Consider the following 27,926-nt stretch of genomic DNA (forward strand, 5'->3'; position numbering starts at 1 on the left):
CACGAGGGGCTTATGGTTTGGAATAGGCCAGGAACAAAATACTGTGATGAGAGTATGGCTATTAAGCAACAATTGTGGGAGCAGTGGTTCATGACTGTATTTCCTTATCTCCTAACCTTTATTTCTGCATATAATCTTAATCTATAGAACCCAGCAAAGAATCCAAAAAAGCACTTCTTAAAACACATATGAAAGTAAAAATGTTTGGAGATAATTCTATTTAGAAATGGGTACTAAATATCTCCTTAGTAAAGCAAAAGTTTCATTCAAGGAACAGCCATTTAACCAGCATTACAAAGGTTGCATTATCTGTATTGATAATATTCATATTGTTACTTTTTCCAATGTGAAATTTTACTTTTACTTAATAAAATCAAGGTAGGACTTGAGTGATGAATAAGTTGATGTGAGAACCAGTCTGTCACTAGCCCTGTGGCTTGACCTGGTGTCCTTACCTCTAAACATGGAGATTGGGCTCATTCTCTGAAGCCTCATAAAGACTGTGGTGTTTGTGAGAAATCTGCTAAGTAGTTTAATATTATACTTGCCTGACTGAATTGCTTTCAAAGAGAATGAAAGCTTTGTTCAAGGCATATAAAGAAAATAGTAAGAACACTCCTGTCAACAAAGATGAGATGCTAACATGAGTGAGTGGGTGGAAAAGAATGAAGTGGGGACACTGGACTGAGCTCACAGACTATGTTCGTTACCGAATGCCAAGGGTACTATATTAGTTTGCAAGGGGGTGCTGTAACAAAATACCAAATGCTGAATGGTTTAAAACAACAGGAATTTATTGTCTCATAGTTGTGGATGCTAGAAGTCTAATTCCAAGGTGTTGGCAGGGCTGTGCTCTCTCTCAAACCTGCAGGGAGGAATCCTTCCTGGTCTCTTCCAGCTTCTAATGTTGGCAGGGTTTGGTCCTTCTAAAGGCTCTGGGGGAGAATCTGTTCTATGCCTTTCTCCCCGCTTCTGGTGACAACTGGAAATCCTTGCTGTTCCTTGGCTTACAGAGCATAGCTCAATCTCTGCCTGCTTCACATGGCATTACTTTCCCTTTGTCTGTACATTGTCTTCCCTCTGTGCACATCTGCATATGAATTTCCTTCTTCTTATGAGGACACCAGTTGTATTGTACTGGGGGGGTCCACCTTACTCTCCAGCATGGTCTTATCTTAACTAATTACATCTGCAACAGCCTATTTCCAACCACAGTCATATTCTGAGGTACTAGGGGTTAGGACTCCAACATGCCTTTTTTTATGGGGGATATAATTCAACCCATAACAGGCCTCATTATCTGTGCCTGTAAAATCAGGGTTTTGGACCTCATCAGTTGGGCAGGAGGGAAAAACTAGTGCTGGTCCTTGGTGGAGGCACTCAAGCTGGTTTGAGGAGAAACCTCTCCATTGGTCTCCACATCCAGTGCGCCCTGGGCTCATTCTGGAGACGGCCGGCAGCCTCCCTGGCCCCCAACACTGACCTCTAGTTACATCTTTCTTCTTGCATTTATGTTGAGTTTCTTTAAAGATTACACATGCTATCCCCACATTCTTTCTTTTTTATTGAATTGGCTTTTTAGTTGAAAACGCAATGCATACATAAAACAACAGCAGCCACAAAAACTGCAGAGAAGGCTATTGTACATAACTGTCCAGTCACTCTTCACTTACCATAACCTAGCGTCTGCCCCACCACTGCACTACACCCATTCTTGGCAATGGCATCTGATAAGCAACTGTCCCTCCACAGGGCCAAGCCTGAGGGGCCTTTTCCAGCCTTACCAGACGGTACCCTAGCACTCCTAACAGCCATCCACTCCTTGGCTGGGATAACACACTTCAGCGAGGTCGCAACACTAGCTCTTCCTTCTCTGGTGCCTCTTAAGCTCTGATGTTAAATGCAGAGTTCTTCTACCTTTTGTTCTCTTTCTATAGGCCCCCACCTGAGGTAGGCTGAGCATATACTTCTTATGACCTTAATGGGATGCCTTTGAGAGTGAAAGAGGGCAGTGTTAATAATTATCACTCTCGAATGGCAGCTGCAAACCGAGACTGTCCCAAACAGAGATATATGGTCACTCTATTCTTGGGAGATCACATTCACTGTAATGGTTCTAACTAACACATATGTATTAACCATTTGCAAAATTGAACCTGTAGCCTTGACAGTGAACTTCTATTTTCAAAATCTTCAGGTTTTGATTTCTTACAGTTATCTCAAACTCAGCATGACCCAAATTAAATTAATCATTTCATTCCTAAAGCCTGCTAATCCTTATATTCCCTATGTAAGTCACACATGTTATTCAGTCAGCTGACTCCCTAGGCTGGGGATGGTTTTAGACTTCCTTTTCTCTCTCACCCATTGTACTTAATCACCAAGACATGCTGACTTTACTTCTGAATATTTTTCTGATCTACCATTTTCCCCCTAGACAACTGTCATATGCTTTTATCTGATCTCCTTGCTCTTATCTCCTTCAATTCTCTTTTCCACACTGTTGCCAAACTGATCTATAATTGACTATACTTCTGCTTTGAACCCTTCAGTATCTCTCTGTCACTTACAGGATGAGGACTTTCACTATGACCCCATTCCTGTTCACTTCCTCAGTTTTATGACCTGTTAGTCTCTCTCTCCCTTTGTACTCTAATATCAAACAGCTTGTAGAGACATGTATGTGCACAACCCCCCGTCAAGCTGTTTCTCATGTCCAAGCCTTTGTTTATGCTGTTCCTTCTGCTTGGAATGCAGATCCCCTTACTGAGCTTGCAGGTATCTACAACATTTTCTCTAGTCACTGACAACTGGCCTCGGTGATTGGAGGGAACTCAGTGCTCCTCCTCTAAATGTTCATACCACCTGTCCACACCTCAACCACAGCATCAGATCTGTTAGTTTGAAATTAATTATGTCAGTCTTTCCTATTGGTTGGTAAGCTTTATGAGGATGGGGTAGTGCCCTTTGAACACTTAGTAAGTATTCACCCTATTTTTAGGAGATCTCACCCACTGTTACAGATTTAACCAAGCAAATTAAAATAAATTGGACTAAATATTGAAGTGAACAAACTCTAACCTGCATTTTCCACATGTGTCCATATGTTTTATAACTTTATCAGTGGAGGGTTTAAAAATATGTAAGAGCTTCAACTGCTAAAAATTTGCCTGTTTTATGAATTAATTTTAAAAAGTCATCTTAGCATAGGAAACAGGACTAAATTAAAAATACAGTTGTGGTGCACTATAAAGAAAAGCTAAGAAAAGAACAACTTATTGTTTAAGACTACAGAAAATCAGGATATATTTCAATAGTGTTTGATTTGGAAAAGTTTGTGAAAATACTATCCAAAAGCATTTTTTTTATAAAAGAGGCTTTACATTCCTTTTGTTTTTTATTATTTACATTAAAAAAAATAAGATTACTTTAAAATGGGAGATCAGTATTGAATATCCTAAAATCTAACATCTATCAAATCAACCCAAAATCTTTCTTTACTTTCCAGATGTTTCTTCTTATGATTTCCATGTTCTTATATCATTAGTTCAGAGTCAGAAAGAATGAACTTGTCAGTTTGTCTGTCAAAACCCAAACTATTTGACCTTCAAGGCACAGAGAAACTCCCACAACTTTTAGATAAAATGTAGTGCTCCTGTGACTTATTGATTCAAGTAATTTTGGGGGAATTAAAAATGTATAATCTAAAATTTTAAAGGATATTATTAGTGTTACCAGAGGCAAAGCAAAAGCATCTGGCACAATTGGTATTCAATGAACAAATAAAGAAAGGCACATGGCAATTTAACAGTCAACATGACTCCAAATAGTTTATGTTCTTCTGACAAAGTCCTGTTCTTATGATAGCTTTTATTTCCTATTTAATGATCACTTTGTGAAATCTTTCCTAATTATATTTTGGCTTACAAATCTTGTTTTGTGAACTGTGATTATTTTTTTGAGAAGGAAAACAATTTGAGGTATTTTGAAATTTAAAACATGCACTGATATTTTCTCCAAGCTGAGAATTGTCAGACTATTCGGAAGGGACAGGCATTGGCTTCCCAGCTACAGCGAGCCCACTAAGGGAGATCTGATGAGGTGGGAACACATCCATTTGGCACTCAACTGAGAAATACATTTGGCCAAAATGTAACTGAGAAGTTAAAATATCTTTAAATCAAATATTTATGTTTTATTGGCAAGTTGCTGATCCATAAAAGCAGCTCCACTCTGTTGATAAATATCCTTGAATACTCCTACCTGTCAGAAGGTGGAGCTCTAAACATATCTGAAATACTGGCTTTTTATATGTGTATTTCACAAATGTGTGCAATGAGATTAAAGCACTAGTAAAGTGTTTAGAAAAATGGTTCTGAAGAATATTCTAGTTCTTTCAGGATAAAATCATGCATATCTAATATGTACATAGTTAACTAACAAAAAAGACATTTACTATGTTCCTTTGAAACTTCAATATATTGCCTACTATAAAAATGTAGGCATGGTAATTCAGAATAAGAGATAAAAGTATACTTAAAGAATAAGATACATTTAAAAAAAAATCAGGACCACCTACTTGAATGGAGGCAAGGTCATTAACACTTACAAGCATCTCGGATGTAGAGTAGCATGGCTATGAAGATATAATCAACTAAACTGAGGCTGGGGCCGTCTGCAAACAAGGCATCCCAGACAACCAGAAGATCCTGCAGGGGGAACTCTCGTCCAAAGAGCAGCCGGACCCACCGCCTAGAAACAAAACCAGAATTCAAAACACAGTATTTATAAGAGTAATATAGAAAGAAACGATTTTCTCCTGTTACTGTGAAGAAATTTGTAATTTTTACCTAATCACACTGAGCAAATATTATATATCAAAAATTAATATAGGAAAATAGAAGTCTGAAGCTTTCAGAAGAATTTTGCTAATTTTATAACTAGGCCACAATTATTAAACTTTATTCTTATATGTATAAAACACTAGCTCAATGTTTGAAAAGGGTAGAAATCTCTCATAATTGATAGAAATCACAAATCTCAAAAAGGCAAAGAGAATGCATAGTGGTCTGATAGTTGCCTCACATGTAAGGTTTTGAGTTAAAAAATAGACTTTCCAAAATTTTATTATCATTACTGGTATTTTTTGTTCTTGTTCACCGGACTTTTGCAAATGGATATGAGACAAATTACTACAGCCAAACAGAAAACTACATTCTCCCATTTCACTCCTATTTTAAAATACTCACTTTAAAATTAAATGTGGGCTCTGAAAGAAAAGTAGATACCTATTTTTTGTCAAATGTAGACAGTTATTTCAAGTGAAACATATAGATACTTAATTTTTAGCTTTAGAATAGATACACCTTATAAGTGAGGCCATCTTTCTTTTTATGTGTATTTCAAAACACATCACCTCTACAGAGGGGAACATGAGCACCTATGCTACAGAGCAGAGGTACTAAACAAGGGTATTAAACAAGGTCTGTATATAACTATATATCAAAAACAGTAATACTTTAGACTTTCAAATAATGATAATTAAGCTATTTATAGTGAATTCTTACAGGAAAATGAAAATTCACTTTGATGTATTTTTATCCATTTATTTCTAATTTTATATAACATGGCTACAATTTCCTTATACAAATTTTTCTCTAGGAACTTCAGCTAAATTTTATGTGATTCTAGCATGTAACAAATAATCAAAAACTCCAAATTTCTAGTACACCAAATAGTACATACAGAATAGAAGAAATTCTTTAAAAATTAGTTAAGAAATATTACCTCTTTGCAAAATTTGAAACCTAATATAACCATCTGTGGGGTTAAATGAGGCCAAAAAAAAATCAAATACTTTCTTCAAAGAGTATTATATGTAGGGAGGAATTAGAGCTGTGACAAAACAGTGTATAATAACACATACATATCACAATTTATTAGAAGCCACATAATCAAAGACTTAAGTTTTTTAGTCATATTATCAAGTTGATCAACAGAATAATTAAACTGTATTTTCAGCTACATCTTAAATTATGTTACTCAGTTTTTCAGGAAAAAACGTTAATGCCTAAATAATATACCTTTTTAAAATGTTATAATATTGTTTACAATTTTTATCTACCTTTCAATTCTTACTCCACTGCTAATTTGAGAAATGACTAAAACAAACATTTTTAAAATCTAATGTGCATGTACTTATGTGGCTTAGGAAAAGACATTTCTCCACACACTTCCAATTCTTTCAAATTACAAATGTTAATATTTACTGTTTTAAGAAGTATAAAAGTCTCTCTAAATTAAATAGGTTGTTCTTTATTATAAGGAATTAACCTGTTTTGCAAAGAGTATCAGGGGAACCAGAGAATGGGCAAAATAGAAAGTACTGGATTAAACCAGTGTGGGTGCCTGTTTAAAGGAACTTTGAGCTGGTAACTATCTGCATTAAGTGACTGAAACATTTAGAATGTGGTTATTTAGTCACTCAACTGTTGAACTGGAAGAAAAATTCATCAGCAAAAGAAACTGATGAAGATCTAATGTATAACATGTGACTGTAGTTGACAACACTATTTTGTACAATAGAAATTTGCTGAGAGTAGAACTTAAATGTTTTCACTAAAAAAAAAAAGATAAACGATCATTGATTAGATGGGAGGAATTCTTTCATAAGGTATAATACATCAAATCATCACATTGTATACTCTAAATATCTTACAGTTTTGTCAGTTATACCTCAGTAAAGCTGAAAAATATAAATAAATAATGAAATAAGAATTATCTTGGTTTAATTGATAGGCAATTTTGGGCAGTTTCAAAATTGAGAATTGAGACATTCAAATGGTTCCTCCTGATTCCTACCTGGACACCCGTACACAGTTGGAGCATCACACCTGTAAAATAAGCACTCTGCCCTGACCATGTCCCAGTCATTGCTTGTAGGTTACTGTAATGCTCTCCATATTTAAATAATCCCATTTGGTAACTACTGCTGCTGTTTCCTGAGAAATTGCTTTTGCTTCTTACATGTAGGGGAATATTTTTTTCCTGTGTTTTCCCTGTTATCTCCTATTGAAAGCAAAATGACTTTTTAAAAAGATGACATTTATCATGCTATAACAGACATCATTTTGCAAAAAAGTACAAAAAAACCTGATGAAGGTAAATACACAGATGAGACTATAGTACTAGCCTTTCCCTTGTCCTTAAAGCACATGTCCTCCTCATTTTCTACAGACAACCACATCTTTGGCTTCAACACTGACTGCTTGAAGAGCAAAAAAAGAAATAAAGTAGCCTATTTATTATTCCTCTTGTTACATTCCTCTTATTTCTATAACAGAATGCCCAGTTACTGCTCAACCTTGTCTTACAACCTTGCTGATTGGGTTTGTGGCAGCTTAGCTTCAAAACTGAAGCTGCAAACGTTACAAGCAGCTGTCTCCACTGAGGCAGTCAGGACAGGGAGCCACAGACACCTACTGATCTACACGGAATGAAAGACAGCTTCAAAACTACACAGACCGTGAATCTTCAGTACTTTGATATTTAATGTGTGACCTATGATATACTGCCTTATAAATGTTCTCCGTGGCTCTCGTTTTGAGATTTCACCTTAGTACACTGCTAAATAATTCCAGGGCAAGGACCAAGTTCTCTGTGTGTGTGAAAGAGAGAGTCAGAAAGTTCTTTGTAAAGAGCTCTGCACACTTTGCTAAGTGCTTTAAGTGTTTACCAAGGTCTTGTTAAACTCACTATAAAGCTACATGTCATACTACCAAGAAGCAAAGGTGCAGCTAAACTGGAAGTACAGGCATTGATCTTTTTAGTAGTGACATAAAAATCATTCAGGAAGTGTAAAAAAAAACCCAGAAATAGATAAGGAAAAAAATAAATTAGCTGCCTAGCACGTTAGTAAGTTGTATATTCAAGGATATGAAAGCAAAAGACAGCTTTCCTCTATTTTACATGCAATTTTAGGAAAATTGAGCCAAATTCTCAAAATATTTAAGTAACACTATATGGCTGATGGAATGCTTTGGGACCAACAATGACCTTATCAATAATTTAATCATTTTTATCCCAACTGGATTTAGTTCATACTTATATTCACCACACACAAAATTTCCTGTCCTATTTTGGGCTTTCTCCATTGAAAGCCAAGGAAAAATTCAGTTCTTTATGGAATTAGTTAGCAATAGAAATTATTTCAGTAAGCTTTTGTATTCTTAGAAAGAAAAACTTACTCCAAGAAATGAAGTCTTATAAAGAAGTCACTCCTAAAATTAACATGTTTTTATTGCAGTTAAGAATATTTAGTGAGAGTCTAAGTTACTAAGGATGGCCTTAAATCTTTTTTCCCCTTAAAGATAGCTTCCGTTTAATTGCTTGATACTATTAATCTTGCTTTATGTATGTTACACCTGCAGATTGCAATGCTTGTAACTGTATACATTTTATCACTTGTGATAATACAATAATTCATATTTTACCAGACCTAGTAATTAAAATCTACAGAAACAAAAAAGACCATCTGAGTATTAAATTTAATAATAAACCACCTAAAGACAGGACAGTTTCTATGTTTGCACGTATACCACTATTCTCAAGTTTAACTTTCTGTGTAATTAAGCTGCCATCCCCAGGAGATCAGTAACTACTGATGGTGTTATTGCTTGGTGAATGACTCATGGAAACACCAAGAAATATCCATTTTTTACCAATCAGCTTATGAAAATGACTAATATGACTGAGATTTAAATAAATACAGCCTTGATTAACATGGCTGTTACTGTTTACATGTGCAGAAAGAAATTTATATGCTAGATCTTCATTTCCTTTGATGACCCTTTAGTAAGACATGGGTATAGTTACCCTAGAAGAGCAAGGAAAACAGAAAAGGTACGCTTGATTTATTTAACAAACATTCTAAGGGCATCTGAACCTGTGGTCACTAGAGGATATCACCAGGTAAGGATCCTGGAATACAAAAGAGCAATGTTAGATTTTTGCTTAATGATATTAACTTTATCTTTTGCTTTCTGTTCACTTGTACTTTCCAGTGTTAATGATTAATTTTGAAAGAATTCATGTCTGGTAGGGAATAAATACAGAACCCAAATTCTGTATTTTTCTCAGAAAAAAACAACAGCAAACTGAAGTGTTCATGCCCGTGCATGCCACACCTGCTTGCATGATGAGCTTAGGCTCCCCTCACACTGGGTTCCTGTGTACTCAATCCTTTTAATTCACCCTGATTTTCCTTTATATCAACTCTGTGGAAACAGTCTCAAAATTAGTCTTCCAAAATTAGAGTCAAGTACTGCCATTACTAAAACTAGGGTTATAAGGCATTCTGATCTTTAAATGTAACTTTTTTGGAGGGCAAAGCTATAAAAGATGAAAGCCAAAGTAAATAATTTCTTCCAATTTCACATTTATTATTCTTCTATTAGCTCTGCAGAATGCATTTTTGGAAGAAGCTTAGCCTGTTTACTATTTTTTTTTTAATGTACTTGTTGTGCCAGTGGGTTTCAGCCCCGGGCAAGTTTGCTATGGATTGAATGTGACCAAAGAAACTGACAGCAAAACATTCTTTGGGATGAAAGAGTTTATTACCCGGCTTGTTCTCCCTGCAGTAGGTGGAGCACTAGTGTCTCTGCCTCTTCCCAGAGCATTGGGCTGAGCTCTCTATATAGTGCAATAATAGCTTATAGCCTAAAGGTGTAGAAGTGGCAGCTCAGCAACAGGCCAGTTACATCATCAGGTGGTTTAAGTTCAGTGAGGATCCTGGCCATAGGAGCCCCAATTTCCCCACAGCAGTCAACTATTTCAATTCTGCCTTCTTGAAAATACTTGGAATCTGTATAGATTTGAATACTTCAGGCCCATCAAACTCTGCTTCAAAAACAGAAGGAATTGAAACTGCAAAATAGTTATCTTTAAATAACTCAAATTTGCTTTCTAAGTGTTCCTTTTAATTCATGGGTTGAACCCAGGTTGAATCTGGCTTTCTGGTAACACATGTTAAACCTAATTTAACCTCTACAAGATCTATATATGAATTGTTAAAAGTATACTTTTGACTTTGAGAAAAATTCTCTGTTCCTTTCAGAAGGCACTATATAGCCCATAATTAAGGAAGGTTTCATATTCCAAAAATAAGTTCCTAATATTGATCACTATTCCTGCTGTAATTTATTCTTTTTAGTAAATGTTTGAAGTTGTTCTGTCAGAGCAACTGTAATATGTCTGTAAGAAACTGGCCTGTAGAGGCCAGGATCCTTACCTGACCCTAAACTACTTGATGATGTAATTGGCCTGCTGCTGCGCTACTGCTCCCACACCTGCAGGCAAATATGAGCTATTATTGACTGAGTCACTATATAAGGAGCTCTGCCCAGTACTCTGAGTGGAGGCAGTGATCCAGGTACATTACAGACCTGCAGACTGATGGATGCAGGCTTGATTCTAGGGCTGGATCTACCACCGGGAGAATAAAGTCAGTATAAACTCTTTTACACCAAGAACGTTCCATTGTTATTTCTCAGTCTCATTGAGTCCATAGTGAACTTGCCTGGAGCTGAAACCCTCAGGCAAGATACACCCTTTGCAAAAAGTCTGCATGGAAAGCAGATCCTTGTGTATCTCTGGTTTTTTCCAGAGGTATAAGATGTTCGTGAGAAGAGTACAGAGGATAACCATCATATATTTTGAGGCTGTATAATCCTTGGACATTCTCACACACACACCCTTCTTTTAGAGGTATACTTGCTATTTGCGTTACAAATTTTTGAGGACTAGGTAGTTTTAGGGTGTGCAATTTTGAATTTGTATCAGTAAATTCAAATAAAGCTAGTGGAAGATGGTAACACTCCAATATAAATTTAGTTGTATGACTAGAAGGTGCTGCCTTTGAGAATCCTGCTGTGCATTTTAACCAGGGTGCAGTTGTCCTGCCTTGAAGTTGCTGAGAAGTAATCTCTCTACTCCATCGCTTACTGACTCCATTCTAAGTGAGCGACTGCCCATCTTCTTGAGAAAATTACTTGGACGCCACTACTGCCTACGAATAACAGCATGGAGAATTAATGTATGGTTGGTGGGTATGTTGGGAAAATTAATTTTAGGCTCTGTGAATATTTGTTTTTATTCACACTATAATTTTTACTTCTAGAAAGTATGTAAATAGGCTTTATTTTGTCATTTTATCTTCAGGAAGGGGAATTATGATCAAATGAGTTTTCTAGATGAGCATACAGAGAATTGCTGAAAATAATCTGAAACTCATTAAAAAACAAAACTTGTGTGACTTTACTTTTTTGAAATTATCGTAGACTACTTCAAATACTAATGGGATTTTAACCTCAGTAATAACACTTTTCAACTTCCTCTGCATAAATCTCCTAATACATTTATATGTAGTTTTGGAAGAACTGACATGAGGTCTAGCACTAAGTTGAAAAATGACAGGATCCATGTGATTCAGGATGGATGTAAGACCAGAAATCTACCGGGCTGGTCATGTCATCAAGAGAGTCAGAGCAAAGCCATTCCTCGCTGAACCTCTTACTACTTACCCGCAGTGGTACACAGCCTGGGGGTTGGTTTTCACTGGCCCTCTCTTCCTTCTTTTTTTCTCTTCTTCCCTATCCCACAGGCACCTGGGCCCTGTCCAGGTGGGAAAAGTGCTTTACTTGGGCCTGGTGTTTGGAGGTTCCGTATCTGTTGGTGTCACTGCTCCCAGTGACATTTTCCAGAGGAAACGACACTGATAAGCAAGTCCCAACTAAAGGGTGAGCTAGTGACAGTTAGGTTTCTCTCCTTTCTCCTGCAGATCACAGGCTCTGTGAGGTTGTTAGTGTTGTACATAGAGTAGGGGGTTAATAAGTGCTCATTAAATTAACATGAATTCTCCTTCCCAGGTCAGCTCTTCTTAGCCAGGGGTCTTATCATCTTCATCTCAAGCCTACATCTTTGATTCCAACAGGTTTCCTAGCTGCTCATCAGACACCTGCTTGGGCATCTCTCATCTCTGTAGGGATCCCTGGACACACATATCAAGTAGTAAGTTATCACTCCTACGCAGGCATTGATCAAGACCTCCTAAGCCCTCTCGGACCTTCCCCCTTTATTTCCTGAGCTCTGGCTCCCTGCCTGACCATACCTCAGACCACCCTCAGCCGGGCATATGGTCCACTGGACTTGTTATTCAAAGTGTGGTCCTAGAGCCATTACTGTCACCTGGGAGGCTGTCAGAAATGCAGACTCCCAGGCCCCAATATTGTGCTGCTGGATCAGAATCTTCATTTTAAAAAGACCTCCAGGTGATCTGCATGTATTTTAAAGTTCGAGAGCACAGGACTAGGTGACAGATTCCTGTGCCCTGTCCATTTTAGTGCCAGCTATCAGAGCTCCTAAAACCTACCACACATTCACATAAAATGTTACTTTAGGAGGAGGGAAAAGGCTTAAACTATTAGATGACTCTTTTAATTAGAATGCTGTTCTCCAAATGTAGCATTCATAAGACTTTGCTGGAGAGCTTATTAAAACACAGACTACTAGAACCCATCCTCAAGGTTTTTGGATTCTGAGATTAATGGTGGCCTGATAATTTGCATATTGAACTAGCTCCCTGTTGTTGCTGATACTTTTGACTTGCAGACCACAGAATGAGAATCACTACATAGGACATTCTGGAAGTTCTGGTTTTTTACCATATACTCTCAGCTTGGTCCTGGGTGTGGGTCCTTAAATCAACTCAACATATCTAGTCATTGGCCTAACAGCTGCGAAACATCTAATGGCTGGAACACAAAGCACACAGCAGACAAACCCTCAACATTCTCTACCTATCAACTTCTATATGTTTTCCCTCAGGAAAATGCTACTACAAAAACACATTCTAATAAAAAGGAGAGACATAGATTTGGGGAAGAGGGAGGAGGCCTCTTAAAGATTGGGAGAAGCTGGGCCACTATGACTTTTTAAAAAAAACTCCCAATGTATTACAAGATGCCAAAAACTTGTGACTTTTTATATGTTAACATTTACAAGTTGATGTTTTATAAACATAAATTTACTATGATGAATACATATAATCTCCCTTGAAGGTAGAGTGAATATTCTAAATTTGAGGCCCTTTGTGTTTAGTCCTCAGCCTCCCAAGGGTCTCTTGTGAATGGCTCTGGTGAGGTCAGACAGTCGGGACATGGCAGGACATGGTTGATTAGCTAAATGCAAAGAGATGGAGCTGTGAAGGAAGTGGCAAGTACATCAAGGGCAGAGAGTCCCAAAGCCACCAGGATGCAAAGGAGCATTCTCCACCCCCTTGCAGAAGCCCTATGCCTGGTTGAGTGACTATCTATTGGGTGTTTATTCCGTGTTACCAGTGACCAATTCTCACCTAAGATTTGGCACTACCAACTTGCTCAGATGGATCTGACTGTGTCTAAAATAAAACGTACATTTAAAATGTCATTCCAGGAAAAAGGAAAAGCTGAACTTTCAGAGACTTTCCCCTAGTAGTGTTATTATCAGCTCCTGGATGTCCTGGTAGAGGAGATTTCAGGAAAAGGGAGAGTTCCTAGAATCAGTAAAATCTCAACACACAGTTGAAATAAAGGAAGACCACCTAAATAAGAGCACACAGAAGCTATTTACTAAAAGCTTGCTATAGTAAGAGAATCAGCCACCATCACTTACACTTAGCAAAGAATCCAAAGTAATTGGGGGAGTGAGAAAGCTTTATAATGAAACAAAGGGAAGGCTTCAGGTATGCCTGATTGGAGGTTGTTAAGTAAGATGGTGGGCTACCTAGTAAGGACCGATTGTGATTGGTTTGGAAAGCACGCAGCTACCCCCTTACCCATGGTTTAGCTTTCTGCGGTTTCTGTTAGCTGATCCTTAGGTCAGCTAACAGAAGGTCAGATGATCCTTAGTCAGCAGAGACTAAGGCTATGTCACAATCATTATGTCATTCATCTCACTTCATCTCTTCATTTTATCATTTCACATTATCACAAGAAGAAGCCTGAATCCAGTATGATAAGATGAGAGAGGCAGAGAACATGTTCACATAACTGTTATTACAGTGTACTGTTAAATGTTATTAACAGTTGTTTTTAATCTCTTACTATGCCAAATATATAAATTAAACTTTACCATACGTATGTATGTATAGGAAAAAACATAGTATACATAGGGTTTGGTACTATCCAAAGTTTCTGCCATCCATTGGTGGTTTTGGAATGTATCCCTTGCAGAGAAGGGTGGACAGCTGCATGTGACTTTCTGTGCTTGGTTCAAATTGGAAGCAGGCAAAAACTAGGGATGTTGGCAGTTGCTGACCAAGTCCTGACTGTTCTGGATGATTTTGCTGAAGAGGTTATGGTTTGGCTTCTTATGCAGGTCAGAGTTCTATGGTTCTATATTGTCTGGGAATCGCCCATTCTCATTTTCAGTTCTTCAGTGTTGACTTCTGGCTTCTCAGGCAATGCCTGTGTCCACACTGAAACTAGCTACAGTTACTGAAATTCACAAAATTACTTTCTCCAGTAGTTCTGACGCCCAAATGGAGACAGGTTTGAGAGGCAGTGGCTACAGGTGTGTTCTTTCTCCCTTTATAAAACTTTATGAAAAGTATAAAAATAGTAAAACTTCAATTCTCTATCTAAATAGGAATTGAAGACTCCTTTGAGAATTTAGTCAAGTGTATGAACCTGTTCCCCTAAGATGTACACACATCCACACATACAGCACCTATGCATATGCAAATCACTTCAGGGGTATAGCTGACCCATGGACCTTAAGTTGAGAAGTCAGGCTCTACATTATTATTTATTTTATTTTACATGCTTTTTGCCATGGAAAGTTACATTCTCCTGAGAGGAATACTTAGTCTCTTTATGCTTATTACTTTAAAAGAATAGCATATATTTCTTTTTTGCAAGATCCCTGGATTAGGTCCCTTGCTATGCCAGGAGCTAAACTGCATAGCTGAATTGACCAGCCGAAGTCAGCAGCATATTGGGAAAATGTTCACACCTTGGCAATACTCACCTCCACCAAGACAGGGGTAGGACGGCTGGTGAGAGGGTGGTGGACATCCTTTGCTGATGTCCTCTCCTGGCTCGTGCTAACCCTGATCTCTCCATAAGTGATACTGCTACAGAAAACATGGAGGATCTTCATTTAAAAAATAGTTCCTAAATTTCAACTGTGTGCCAAGTACTGTGCTAGGACCTAGATTGGATAACATGCTGACAACTTTCAATCAGGAACATGGAAATTATCAAAGTAAAATTCTAACTCAACCAAACTCCTCTCAAGATGGGTTCCCACAGTCCCTCCTCATTTTTCTCTGCCCCCTCCCCACTGAGTCCCCCAGCCAACCAGGACATGTTCAGGGAATGCAAACTAATGGGAACATTAGCAAAATATAATTAGGAAGGTAAAAACAATTTAAAACATTACTAAATACATTTCAAAGCCAGGTATTAATTGTTTTTGGATTATCCACCATTTGGGATTACGTGTGCCCTAGTTCTTATCCAGTAATGCAGACAAATGAAGAGCTGAATGTACCTATCTGCATAGGGCCCAGATGACTTACAAGTGGGTAGGGGAGGATGGGGAGGAAAAAAGAAAACTCTGAAGAGGCCAGTAAAGGCAAAGAGCAGCCACTACCACCACAGTCATTATTTTGGGTATATGGAGTTGGTGAGAAATTCAGAAGTCCACTCAGTCGTCCCAAATTAACTTAGTAATGAAAATAAAATGGAAACAAAAGAGGGTAAAACGGGATGGCGGCTCCATCTTATCCCTAGCTCCCTCATTTAAAGCTGAAGTTTAGTGCCCAAACAACTGTACAATCAACAAAGTGTGTACATTTTTTAAAAATAAGGACAAATATACACTAAGCAAAGAAAGTGTGTTTTCTTAAGCACAGAAGATTGCAACTCAAAGTTTTAAAATAAACACAATTTCTGATGATAATGGTAAATATCAGCATTTAGATGGCTTTTTTGATTACTAAAAGTACTATCAAATAAATGATTTAAAATTAAAACTTAACCCTCTAAAAGCAGTATTTTCTTCAAGAGGTCTGTGGAATATATGCATTACGATCACCAGTGGAAAAGCTCGCCCATGATTCATACACAGATGATCGCTCGCACATCTCTGCTCGCCCTCGGTACACAGTCACGCCCCCAAGCAGGCAGGGCAGGCACGCGCCTGCTACAGATGCCTCAGGGCTCAGCCCCGGCAAGCCCCCACCAGAAGCCTACTTTGAGTTACACGCGGATAATTCAACTCCTCACTCAGTGTTCCTTCCGCTTTTTTTATACGCCTTTTGCATTCTCCTCTAAATTCCTAAAGGATGTCTAATTCAGATTTTTATTAAAAAAATAATCTCTCCACATTAATGACTAAGTCAGAATACACAACATCTACTATTGTTGTTATCTGTGTGGGAACTGAGTTTTTCTGAGTAGAAGAAAGAGCTCTCTGAAGGACTTACTTTGATGCATCATCTGCTATTTCATGAGTACCCCAGTTACAATACAGTGGTAATTACAGCTGCAGGACCCTACAAGATTTACAGTGCTTCCATTCAAGGAAATTCGTTAAAGAAAATATGAAGAACTAAGAGCTTACAAAAAACTAATTGCCACTTTTGGTCAACTGATTTTAGAAAGACTTAGGAGGTCTAGAACTGTATATCAGACTAATGGAGAGAACAGAAACTCACTGAAGTCTGCATTACTGAGGGCATCACGGTATACAGTATGTTCATAAATTAATCTGCTTGTAAACCAACTCAAATACAAAGCACAAAACATCACATAAGATACTTTAAATTTATTTTCATCAACAACACTCATTTTCTTTCCACATCAGCTGGCAGGTACTGTGGCTGAGTGCTAGTATTGAGAAGATACAAATCTGTGATTTCCAAGTCTGAAATGCTGCTCTCAATTACAGCCTCCTATCTTACATTCTTCTCACTTGCTAAATTCTTTTATTTCCTATGAATTAAAATGAGAACTATGCGGGTTACTGCTTTGTTAATTTAGAGTAATTTTTTGCAAATGGTGAAAAGGGATTTTAAATAGTAACAGAACATCCAATGAGAAGTAATTTCTTTTCCATCCCAGATCTTCTCCCTCCAAACCCACCTTCCTAAGGGCAGCCCATGTTCATTCTGACTCAGAGACATTTTTATGCATGTATGTACTTGTTAAACATATATGGGAACATATGGTACCATGTATTTTTGAATTTAACAATATTATTGTTAAAATGGAGATGATTCCAAATCAGCATTTATAAAAATACCTTATCTTCTTTCATGGTTACATAGCATTCCACTGAGTGGATGCATCATGATTTAACCAGTTTGTTTATTCTGTGGGATTTTTAGATTTCTTTCTTTGTTATTACATGATATTGCATTGATTATCCTATCTTTGTATAGGCATATGTTGTTTTATTGTACTTTACTGCCCTCCACAGATACTGTGTTTTTTACGAATTGAAGGATTGTAGCAATTCTGTGTCAAGCAAGTCTTATGGCACCATTTTTCCAATAGCACTTTCTCACTTGGTGTGTCTGTGTTGCAGTTAGTAATTGTTTCAGTATTTCAAACTTTTAATTTATTATTATATTTGTTATAGTCTGTGATCAGTGATCTCTAATGTTATTTTTTATAACTGTTTTGGAAAGGAGCCACAAACGGCACCCCATATTATACAGCAAACTTAATCAATAAATGTGGTTTGACTCCTCCACTCACCAGCAGTTCCCCCACCTCTCTCCCTTTTCTTGGGCCTCCCTATTTCCTGAGGCATAGCAATATTGAAATTGGGCCAGTTAATAACCATACAATGTCCTTTAAGTGTTCAAGGGAAAGAAGAGTCACATCTCTTACTTTAAATCAAAAGCCAGAAATGGTTAAGCTTAGTGAGGAAGGCATGTTGAAAGCCAAGATAAGCCAAAAGCCAGGCCTCTTGTGCCATTTAGTCAAGTTGTGCAGGCAAAGGAAAAGTTCTTGAAGGTAATTAAAAGTGCTGCTGCAGTAAACACACAAATAATAAGAAAGCAAAACAGTCTTACTGCTGATGTGGAGAAAGTTTTAGTGGTCTGAGAGATCAAAGCAGCCACAACATTCCCTTAAGCCAAGGCCTGATTCAGAGCAAAGTCCTAACTCTTCAATTCTGAAGAAGCTGCAGAAGAGAAGTTTGAAGCCAGCAAAGTTGGTTCATGAGGTTTAAGGACAGAATCCATCTCTGCCACATAAAACTGCAAGGTAGAGCATCAAGTGTTGATGTGGAAGCTGCAGCAGGTTAAAGATCTAGCTAAAATAATGAATGTGGCTACACTAAACAAGATATTTTCAATGCAGATGAAACAGCCTCTTATTGAAGGCAGCAGCTACCTAGGAGTTTTATAGCTAGAGAGAAGTCAATGTCTGATTTCAAAGCTTCAAAGGACAGACTGACTCTTGTTAGGGGCTAATGCAGTTGGTGACGTTATGTTGAAGCCAATGCTCATTTACAATTGCAAAAATCCTAGGGCCCTGAAGAATTATGCTCAATCTCCTCTGCCTATGTTCTTATAAGTGGAACAACAAACCCTGGATGACAGCACATCCGTTCACCACATGGTTTATTGACTATCTTAAGCCCATTGTTGAGACCTATTGCTAAAAAAAAAAAGGGATTTCTTCAAAAGATTACTGCTCACTGACAGTGCACCTGGTCACCTAAGAGCCCTGATGGAGATGTCCAATGAAATTAATGTTGTTTTCTTGTCTGCTAATACAACATCCAGACTGCAGCCCAGGGATCATGGAGTCATTTCAACTTTAAAGTCTTACTATTTAAGGAATACATTTCATAGGGCTACAGCTGCCACAGATAGTGATTCTACTGATGGATTGGAGCGAAGTCAACTGAAATGTTCTGGAAAGGATTCAGCACATTCTGGATGACATTATGAATATTCGTGATTCATGGGAAGAGATCAAAATATCAACATTAACAGGAGTTGGAAGAAGTAGATGCCAACCCTCATGGATGACTTTGAGGAGTTCAAGACTTCAGTGGAGGAAGTAACTTCCACAGCAGAAGTGGTGGAAATAGCAAGAGAACTAGAATTAGAAGTGGAGCCTGAAGATGTGACTGAATTATTACTTTCTCAAGATAAAATTTTAACAATATTCCTTATGGATGAAAAAAGAAAGGTGTTTCTTGAGATGAAATCTACTCCTGTTAAACATGCTATAAAGTTGTTGAAATGACACAAAGAATTGAGAATATTACATAAATATAGTTGGTGAAATAGCAACAGGGTTTGAGAGGACTGACTCCAACTTTGAAAGTCCTACTGTGGGTAAAATGCTATCAAAAGTAGCACATGGTACAGAAAAATCGTTTGTGAAAGGAAGAGTCAGCTGATGTGGCAAAGTTCACCACTGTCTTCTTTTAAGAAATTGTCACAGCCACCCAACCTTCAGCATCCACCTCCCTGATCAGTTAACAGCCCTCTGCATCCACACAAGACTCTCCTCCAGCAAAAACATTCTCGCTCCGTGAAAGCTTAGATGGTGGCCAGCAGTTTTTAGCAATTAAGTATTTTTTAAGGTAGGTATGCACATTGTTTTTTTAGACATAATGCTACTGCACACTTAGTAGGTTACAGAATAGTGTAAGCATAACTTTTATATGCACTGGGAAACCAAAAAATTCATTTGACTCACTTTATTCCAATATCCACTTTACCGCAGTGGTTTGGAACTGAACCTGTGGTATCTCTGAAGTCTTCCTGTCTAGGTCTTTGTGCCTGTAAGAGCATCTTGGGAAGAAGTGAACTGCTTACTTCGTGTCACCTCAAGACTTTAGTTTGATTCAGGACTCTCTGACTGCAAAGAGTAGTAGTGAGTAATCTTAGGAAAAATGAGGGTGGGAAGATATGGGAACACAGTAAAACAGTGGTTTCAAAGTGTGGCCCCCAGGCCAGTAATATGAGCATTACCTATGGTGACTCTAACACAAGCTCATGTCTGGGAACCACTGCTTTATGGGTATACCGGAGAATACAGTCCTGGGCACAAAAGCTACCAGGGACCAAGGAAGTTTTAGTGACCCCTTTTTCCATTTCTTTCAGGCTGTAGGGACGTTTCTTCCCAGGAAGAAATTGTATTGCAATGTCAAATTTACCGAAACTTTTTCTTTATGATTTATAGGTTTTTGAATTCTCCATCCAATAATATAAAAATAATGATTTTATTCCAGCTTTGTTTATATCACTGATCCATCTGGAATTTATTTTGGTGCAAAAGGAGAGTTTCATGGTTTACCAAATAAAGCTAATTAGTTCTCAAAACTGTATTACTGAATAATCTATTGTTTTCCTACAGAACTGAAATTCTACTTTTCTATATATTAAAACTCCCATATGTATTGAGGGTCTCTTTCAGATTCTTTATTTTATTTTACCAAGGGGTCTGCCAATTCCAAATGCTTAGAATTATGGTATCTTTATAACACACTTTAACAGTGGGCCTAATGATCCTCTTATCCCAGAACATTCCTGGCTGTACTTGAAGGTGTATATATATATACATTATTTTGGTATCATTAATCTACAATTACATGAGGAACATTATGTTTACTAGACTCCCCCCATCACCAACTCCCCCTCACATACCCCATTACAGTCACTGTCCATCAGTGTAGTAAGATGCTGTAGAATCACTACTTGTCTTCCCTGTGTTGAACAGCCCTCCCTGAGCCCTCCCCCCATTATACACGCTAATCATAATGCCCCCTTTCTTTTACTCACCCCCCTTATCCCTCCATTCCCGTCCATCCTCTCTGGTCCCTTTCTCTTTGGTAACTGTTGGTCCATACTTGGGATGTGTGAGTCTGTTGCTGTTTTGCTCCTTCAGTTTTTTTCTTTCTTCTTATACTCCACAGATGAGTGAAATCATTTGATATTTGTTGTTCTCCACCTGGCTTATTTCACTGAGCATAGGACCCTCTAGCTCCATCCATGTTGTTGCAAATGGTAGGATTTGTTCTCTTCTTATGGCTGAATAATATTCCATTGTGTATATGTACCACCTCTTCTTTATCCATTCATCTACTGATGGACACTTAGGTTGCTTCCATTTCTTGACTATTGTAAATAGTGCTGTGATAAACATAGGGGTGCATCTGTCTTTTTGAAACAAGGCTCCTGCATTCTTAGGGTAAATTCCTAGAAGTAGAATTCCTGGGTCCAATGGTATTTCTAATTTGAGTTTTTTGAGGAACTTCCATACTGCTTTCCACAATGGTTGAACTAATTTACATTCCCACCAGCAGTGCAGGAGGGTTCCTCTTTTTCCAGAACCTCGCCAACATTTGTTGTTGTTAGTCTTTTTGGATGGCGGCAATCCTTACTGGTGGGAGGTGGTATCTTATTGTGGTTTCAATTTGCATTTCTCTGATGACTAGTGATGTGGAGCATCTTTTCATGTGTCTATTGGCCATCTTATTTTCTTCTTTGGAGAACTGTCTGTTCAGATCCTCTGCCCATTTTTTAATTGGATTATTTGCTTTTTGTTTGTTGAGGTGCATGAGCTCTTTATATATTTTGGATGTCAACCCTTTATCGGATCTGTCATTTATGAATATATTTTCCCATACTGTAGGATGCCTTTTTGTTCTATTGATGGTGTCCTTTGCTGTACAGAAGCTTTTCAGCTTGATATAGTCCCACTTGTTCATTTTTGCTTTTGTTTCCCTTGCCTGGGGAGATATGTTCATGAAGAAGTTGCTCATGTTTATGTCCAAGAGATTTTTGCCTATGTTTTTTTCTAAGAGTTTTATGGTTTCATGACTTACATCCAGGTCTTTGATCCATTCCGAGTTTACTTTTGTGTATGGGGTTAGACAATGATCCAGTTTCATTCTCTAACATGTAGCTGTCCAGTTTTGCCAACACCAGCTGTTGAAGAGGCTGTCATTTCCCCATTGTATGTCCGTGGCTCCTTTATCATATATTAATTCACCATATATGATTGGGTTAATATCTGGACTCTCTATTCTGTTTCACTGCTCTGTGGGTCTGTTCTTGTGCCAGTACCAAATTGTTTTAATTACTGTGGCTTTGTAGTAGAGTTTGAAGTTGGGAAATGAGATCCCCCCTGCTTTATTCTTCCTTCTCAGGATTGCTTTGGCTATTTGGGGTCTTTTGGTGGTTCCATATGAATTTTTGAACTATTTGTTCCAGTTTGTTGAAGAGTGCTGTTGGTATTTTGAGAGGAATTGCATTGAATCTGTAGATTGCTTTAGGCAGGATGGCCATTTTGACAATAATAATTCTTCCTACCCAAGAGCATGGGATGAGTTGCCATTTGTTAGTGTTCTCTTTAATTTCTCTTAAGAGTGTCTTGTAGTTTTCAGGGTCTTTCACTTCCTTGGTTAGGTTTATTCCTAGGTATTTTATTCCTTTTGATGCAATTGTGAATGAAACTGTTTTCCTGATTTCTCTTTCTGCTAGTTCATCGTTAGTGCATAGGAATGCCACAGATTTCTGTGTGTTAATTTTTTATCCTGCAACATTGCTGAATTCAGATAGTTGTTCTAGTACTGTTGGAGTGGAGTCTTTACGGCTTTTTATGTACAATATCATGTCATTTGCAAAGAATGACTATTTGACTTCTCCTTTACCAATCTGGATGCCTTGTATTTCTTTGTTTTGTCTGATTGCCGTAGCTAGGACCTGCAGTACTATGTTGAATAACAGTGGGGAGAGTGGGCATCCCTGTCTTGTTCCCTATATCAGAGGAAAAACTTTCAGATTCTTGCTGTTAAGTATGATGGTGGCTGTGGGTGTGTCATATATGACCTTTATTATGTTGAGGTACTTGCCGTCTATATCCATTTTGTTGAGAGTTTTTATCATGAATGGATGTTGAATTTTGCCAAATGCTTTTTCAGCATCTATGGAGATGCTCATGTGGTTTTTGTCCTTATTTTTGTTGATGTGGTGGATTATGTTGATGGACTTTCGAATGTTGTACCATCCTTGCATCCCTGAGATGAATTCCACTTGATCATGGTGTATGATCCTCTTGATGTATTTTTGAATTTCGTTTGCTAATATTTTGTTGAGTAATTTTGCATCTATGTTCATCAGGGTTACTGGTTTGTAATTTTCATTTTTTGTGGGGTCTTTGCCTGGTTTTGGTATTAGAGTGATGCTGGCTTCATAGAATGAGTATGGAAGGATTCCCCCCTCTTCTATTTTTTGGAAAACTTTGAGGAGAATGGGTATTATGTCTTCTCTGTATGTCTGATAAAATTCAGTGGTGAATACATCTGGCCTGGGGTTTTTGTTCTTGGGTAGTTTTTTTATTACTATTTCAATTTCGTTGCTGGTAATTGGTCTGTTTAGATTTTCTGTTTCTTTCTGGGTCAGTCTTGGAACGTTGTATTTTTCTAGGAAGTTTTCCATTTCTTCTGGGTTTTCCAGCTTGTTAGCATATAGATTCTCATAGTATTCTCTAACAGTTCTTTGTATTTCTGTGGGGTCTGTAGTAATTTTTCCTTTCTTACTTCTAATTCTGTTTATATGTGCAGATTCTTTTTTTTCCCTAATAAGTCTGGCTAGGGGTTTATCTAATTTGTTTATTTCCTCAAAGAGGAGGAGGAGCCAAGATGGCAGCATGAGTAGAGCAGCGGAAATCTCCTCCCAAAACCATACATATTTTTGAAAATACAACAAATACAACTATTCTTAAAAGAGAGAACAGAAGATACAGTACAACTGCCAGAATACATCTACACCTGCAAGAACCCAGTGCCTCACAAAGGGGGTAAGTTACAAGCCACGGCCCAGTGGGACCCAAGTGCCCCTCCCCGCCCCCTGGTGGGAGTAGAGGAGTCAGAGCAGGGAGGGAGAGGGAGCCCAGGACTGCTAAATACCCAGTCCTAGCCATCCGCACCGGGGGCGCAGAAACACAGTGCGTGGGGCGCTGAATACTAGGGAAATGGTACAATAAAACCTGCGAGGGGGTCCCCGCAATCAGCACCCCTTCGAAAAAAGAAGAGCGAGTGCCCTTTTAAAATCTTAAAGGGACAAGGGCCTCACAGCTGCACGGAAACGCCCCAGTGCAATCTGCACAGTAACTGGGAATTCCAGGGAACTTGGGGCACACTAAACCCTGGGCAGCAGCGCGGCTTGGAGGCCCCTCATGGCAATAAACAGCCTCCTGCCTGTTCCCCCTCCGGAGCGGCCTTCCATAGCGGAGCAGCAGCCTGAGGCTGGCCATGCCCATAGCAACTGCACGTAGCTTATTCCACAGCAGCTGGGGCAAGAATCAGAGACCCCATCTGTGTGAAACTGCCCAGTAAAAGGCGCTAGGGGTTGCTGTTCTTATAGGAGAGGAAGGCCACAAACTAGCATGAAGGGACGTTCTCCCAGCTGACACATGTGCCAACTCTGCACAACTACCTCTATCGCCATGAAAAGGCAGAAGAATTTGATCCAGACCAGACTAAGAGAGAAAACCCCTGAGACGGAGCTTGGGGAGATAGACCTAACCAATCTTTCTGTAAAAGAATTCAAAATAAAGGTCATAACCATGCTGATGGAGCTGCAGAGAAAAATGCAAGAGCTAACAGACAAAGAAGGGAGGGAGACTACAGAAATAAACAACCTCTGGAAGGACTTAAAATCAGAATGGATGAGATGCAAGAGGCCGTTAATGGAATAGAAACCAGAGAACAGGAAGGCATAGAAGGTGATGCAGAGAGAGAGAAAAGCATCTCTAGAAATGAAACAATATTAAGGGAACTGTGTGACCAATCCAAAAGGAACAATATCCGCATTATAGGGGTACCTGAAGAAGAAGAGAGAGAAAAAGGGATAGAAAGAATACTTGAAGAAATAATGGCTGAAAACTTCCCCAAACTGGGGGAGGAAATAGTTGCTCAGACCACAGAAGCACAGAGAACTCCCAACAGAAGGGACCCAAGGTGGACAACAACAAGACACATAATAATTAAAATGACAAAGATCAAGGACCAGGACAGAGTTTTAAAGGCAGCTAGACAGAGGAAAAAGGTCAATTACAAAGGAGAACCAATCAGGCTATCATCAGACTTCTCAACAGAAACCATACAGGCCAGAAGACAATGGCATAATACATTCAATGCAATGAAACAGAAGGGCCTTGAGCCAAGGATACTGTATCCAGCATGATTATCATTTAAATATGAAGGAGGGATTAAACAATTCCCAGACAAGCAAAAGTTAAGGGAATTTGCATCCAAGAAATCATCTTTTCAGGGTATCTTAGCAGGACTTCTCTAAATGGGAGCACTCCTAAGGCTATATAGATGTCACCAGAGAAAATAAAATCACAGCAAAGAAAGCAGACCAACGAATACTAACTAAAGGCAAAAAATAAAATCAATTACTCACAAAAGCAGTCAAGGGAAACACAAAAGAGCACAGAAAAAAACACCCAACATACAAAGAATGGAGGAGGAGGAATAAGAAGGGAGAGAAATAAAGAAACATCAGACAGTGTTTATAATAGTTCAATAAGTGAGTTAAATTAGATGGTTAGATAGTAAAGAAGCTACCCTTGAACCTTTGGTAACCATGAATCTAAAGTCTGCAATGGCAATAAATACATATCTACCAATAATCACCCTAAATGTAAATGAACTGAATGCACCAATCAAAAGACACAGAGTAAAAAAATGGATAAAAAAGCAAGACGCATCTATATGCAGCTTAGAAGAGACTCACCTCAAACTCCAAGACATACACAGACTAAAAGTCAAGGGATGGAAAAAGATATTTCATGCAAACAACAGGGAGAAGAAAGCAGGTGTTGCAGTACTAGTATCAGACAAAATAGACTTCAAAACTAAGAAAGTAACAAGAGATAAAGAAGGAAATTACATAATGATAAAGGGGTCAGTCCAACAAGAAGATATAACCATTATAAATATATATGAACCCGATACAGGAGCACCAGCTTATGTGAAACAATCCTAACAGAATTAAGGGAGGAAATATAATGCAATGCATTCATTTTAGTTGACTTCAACACACCACTCACTCCAAAGGATAGATCCTCCAGACAGAAAATAAGTAAGGACACAGAGGCACTGAACAACACACTAGAACAGATAGACCTAACAGACATCTATAGAACTGTACATCCAAAAGCAATAGGATACACATTCTTCTCAAGTGCACATGGAACATTCTCCAGAATAGACCACATACTAGGCCACAAAAAGAGCCTCAGGAAATTAAAAAAGATTGAAATTCTACCAACCAACTTTTCAGACCACAAAGGTATAAAAGTAGAAATAAATTGTACAAAGAAAACAAAAAGGCTCACAAACACATGGAGGCTTAACAACATGCTCCTAAATAATCAATGGATCAACAACCAAATTAAAATAGAAATCAAGCAATATATGGAAACAAATGACAACAACACAAAGCCCCAACTTCTGTGGGATGCAGCGAAAGCAGTTCTAAGAGGAAAGTATATAGCAATCCAGGCATACTTAAAGAAGGAAGAACAATCCCAAATGAGTAGTCTAAAGTCAGAATTACTGAAATTGGAAAAAGAAGAACTAGTGAGACCTAAAGTCAAGAGAAGGAGGGACATAATAAAGCTCAGAGAAGAAATAAATAAAATTGAGAAGAATAAAACAACAGAAAAATCTATGAAACCAAGTGTTGGTTATTTGAGAAAATAAACAAAACAGAGAAGCCTCTAGCCAGACTTATTAAGAGAAAAAGAGAATCAACACACATGAACAGAATTAGAAATAAGAAAGGAAAAATCATGATGGACCCCACAGAAATACAAAGAATTATTAGAGAATACTATGAAAAATTATATGCCAACTAACTGGATGAACTAGAAGAAATGGACAACTTCCTACAAAAATACAACCTTCCCAGACTGACCCAGAAAGAAACAGAAAATTTAAACAGACCAATTACCAGCAATGAAACTGAAATAGTAATAAAAAAACTATGCAAGAAGAAAACCCCCTGGCCAAATGGATTTACCTCGGAATTTTATCAGACATACAGAGAAGACATAATACCCATTCTCCTCAAAGTTTTCCAAAAAATAGAAGAGGAAGGAATACTCCCAAACTTATTCTATGAAGCCAACATCACCCTAATACCAAAACCAGGCAAAGACCCCACTAAAAAAAGAAAATTACAGACCAATATCCCTGATGAATGTAGATGCAAAAATACTCAACAAAATATTAGCAAACTGAATTAAAAAATACATGAAAAGGATCATATACCATGACCAAGTGGGATTCATCCCAGGGATGCAAGGATGGTACAACATTCGAAAATCCATCAACATCATCCACCACATAAACAAAAGGAAGGACAAAAACCACATGATCATCTATATAGATGCTGAAAAAGTGTTCAACAAAATTCAACATCCATTCATGATAAAAACTCTCAGCAAAATGGGTATAGAGGGCAAGTACCTCAACATAATAAAGGCCATATATGATAAACCCACAGCCAACACTATACTGAACAGCGAGAAGCTGAAAGCTTTTCCTCTGAGATCGGGAACAAGACAGGGATGCCCACTGTCCCCACTATTATTCAACATAATACTGGAGGTCCTAGCCTTGGCAGTGAGACAAAACAAAGAAATACAAGGAATCCAGATTGGTAAAGAGTAAGTTAAACTGTCACTATTTGAAGATGACATGATATTGTACAGAAAAAAACCCTAAAGATTCCACACCCAAACTACTAGAACAACAATCGTAATTCAGCAAAGTTGCAGAATACAATATTTTCTCAAAGAACCAGCTCTTGGTGTCATTGATTTTTTTCTATTGTTTTA

General features: G+C 38.1%; 1 protein-coding gene across 7 annotated transcripts in view; it reads right to left on the reverse strand.

The window, feature by feature from the left end:
• The window catches only part of TBC1D5 (TBC1 domain family member 5), a 642,656-nt gene that overhangs the window by 159,818 nt on the left and 454,912 nt on the right, over positions 1-27,926 (reverse strand). For all 7 annotated transcript variants that reach the window (XM_073223289.1, XM_073223292.1, XM_036996277.2 and 4 more), the window contains one exon: positions 4,610-4,752. In XM_073223289.1, the coding sequence (XP_073079390.1) occupies positions 4,610-4,752 (143 nt within the window). The remainder of the gene's footprint in view (positions 1-4,609; positions 4,753-27,926) is intronic.

This window comes from Manis javanica, chromosome 15 (genome assembly GCF_040802235.1).
Source record: "Manis javanica isolate MJ-LG chromosome 15, MJ_LKY, whole genome shotgun sequence".
Classification (NCBI taxonomy): Eukaryota; Metazoa; Chordata; class Mammalia; order Pholidota; family Manidae; genus Manis; species Manis javanica.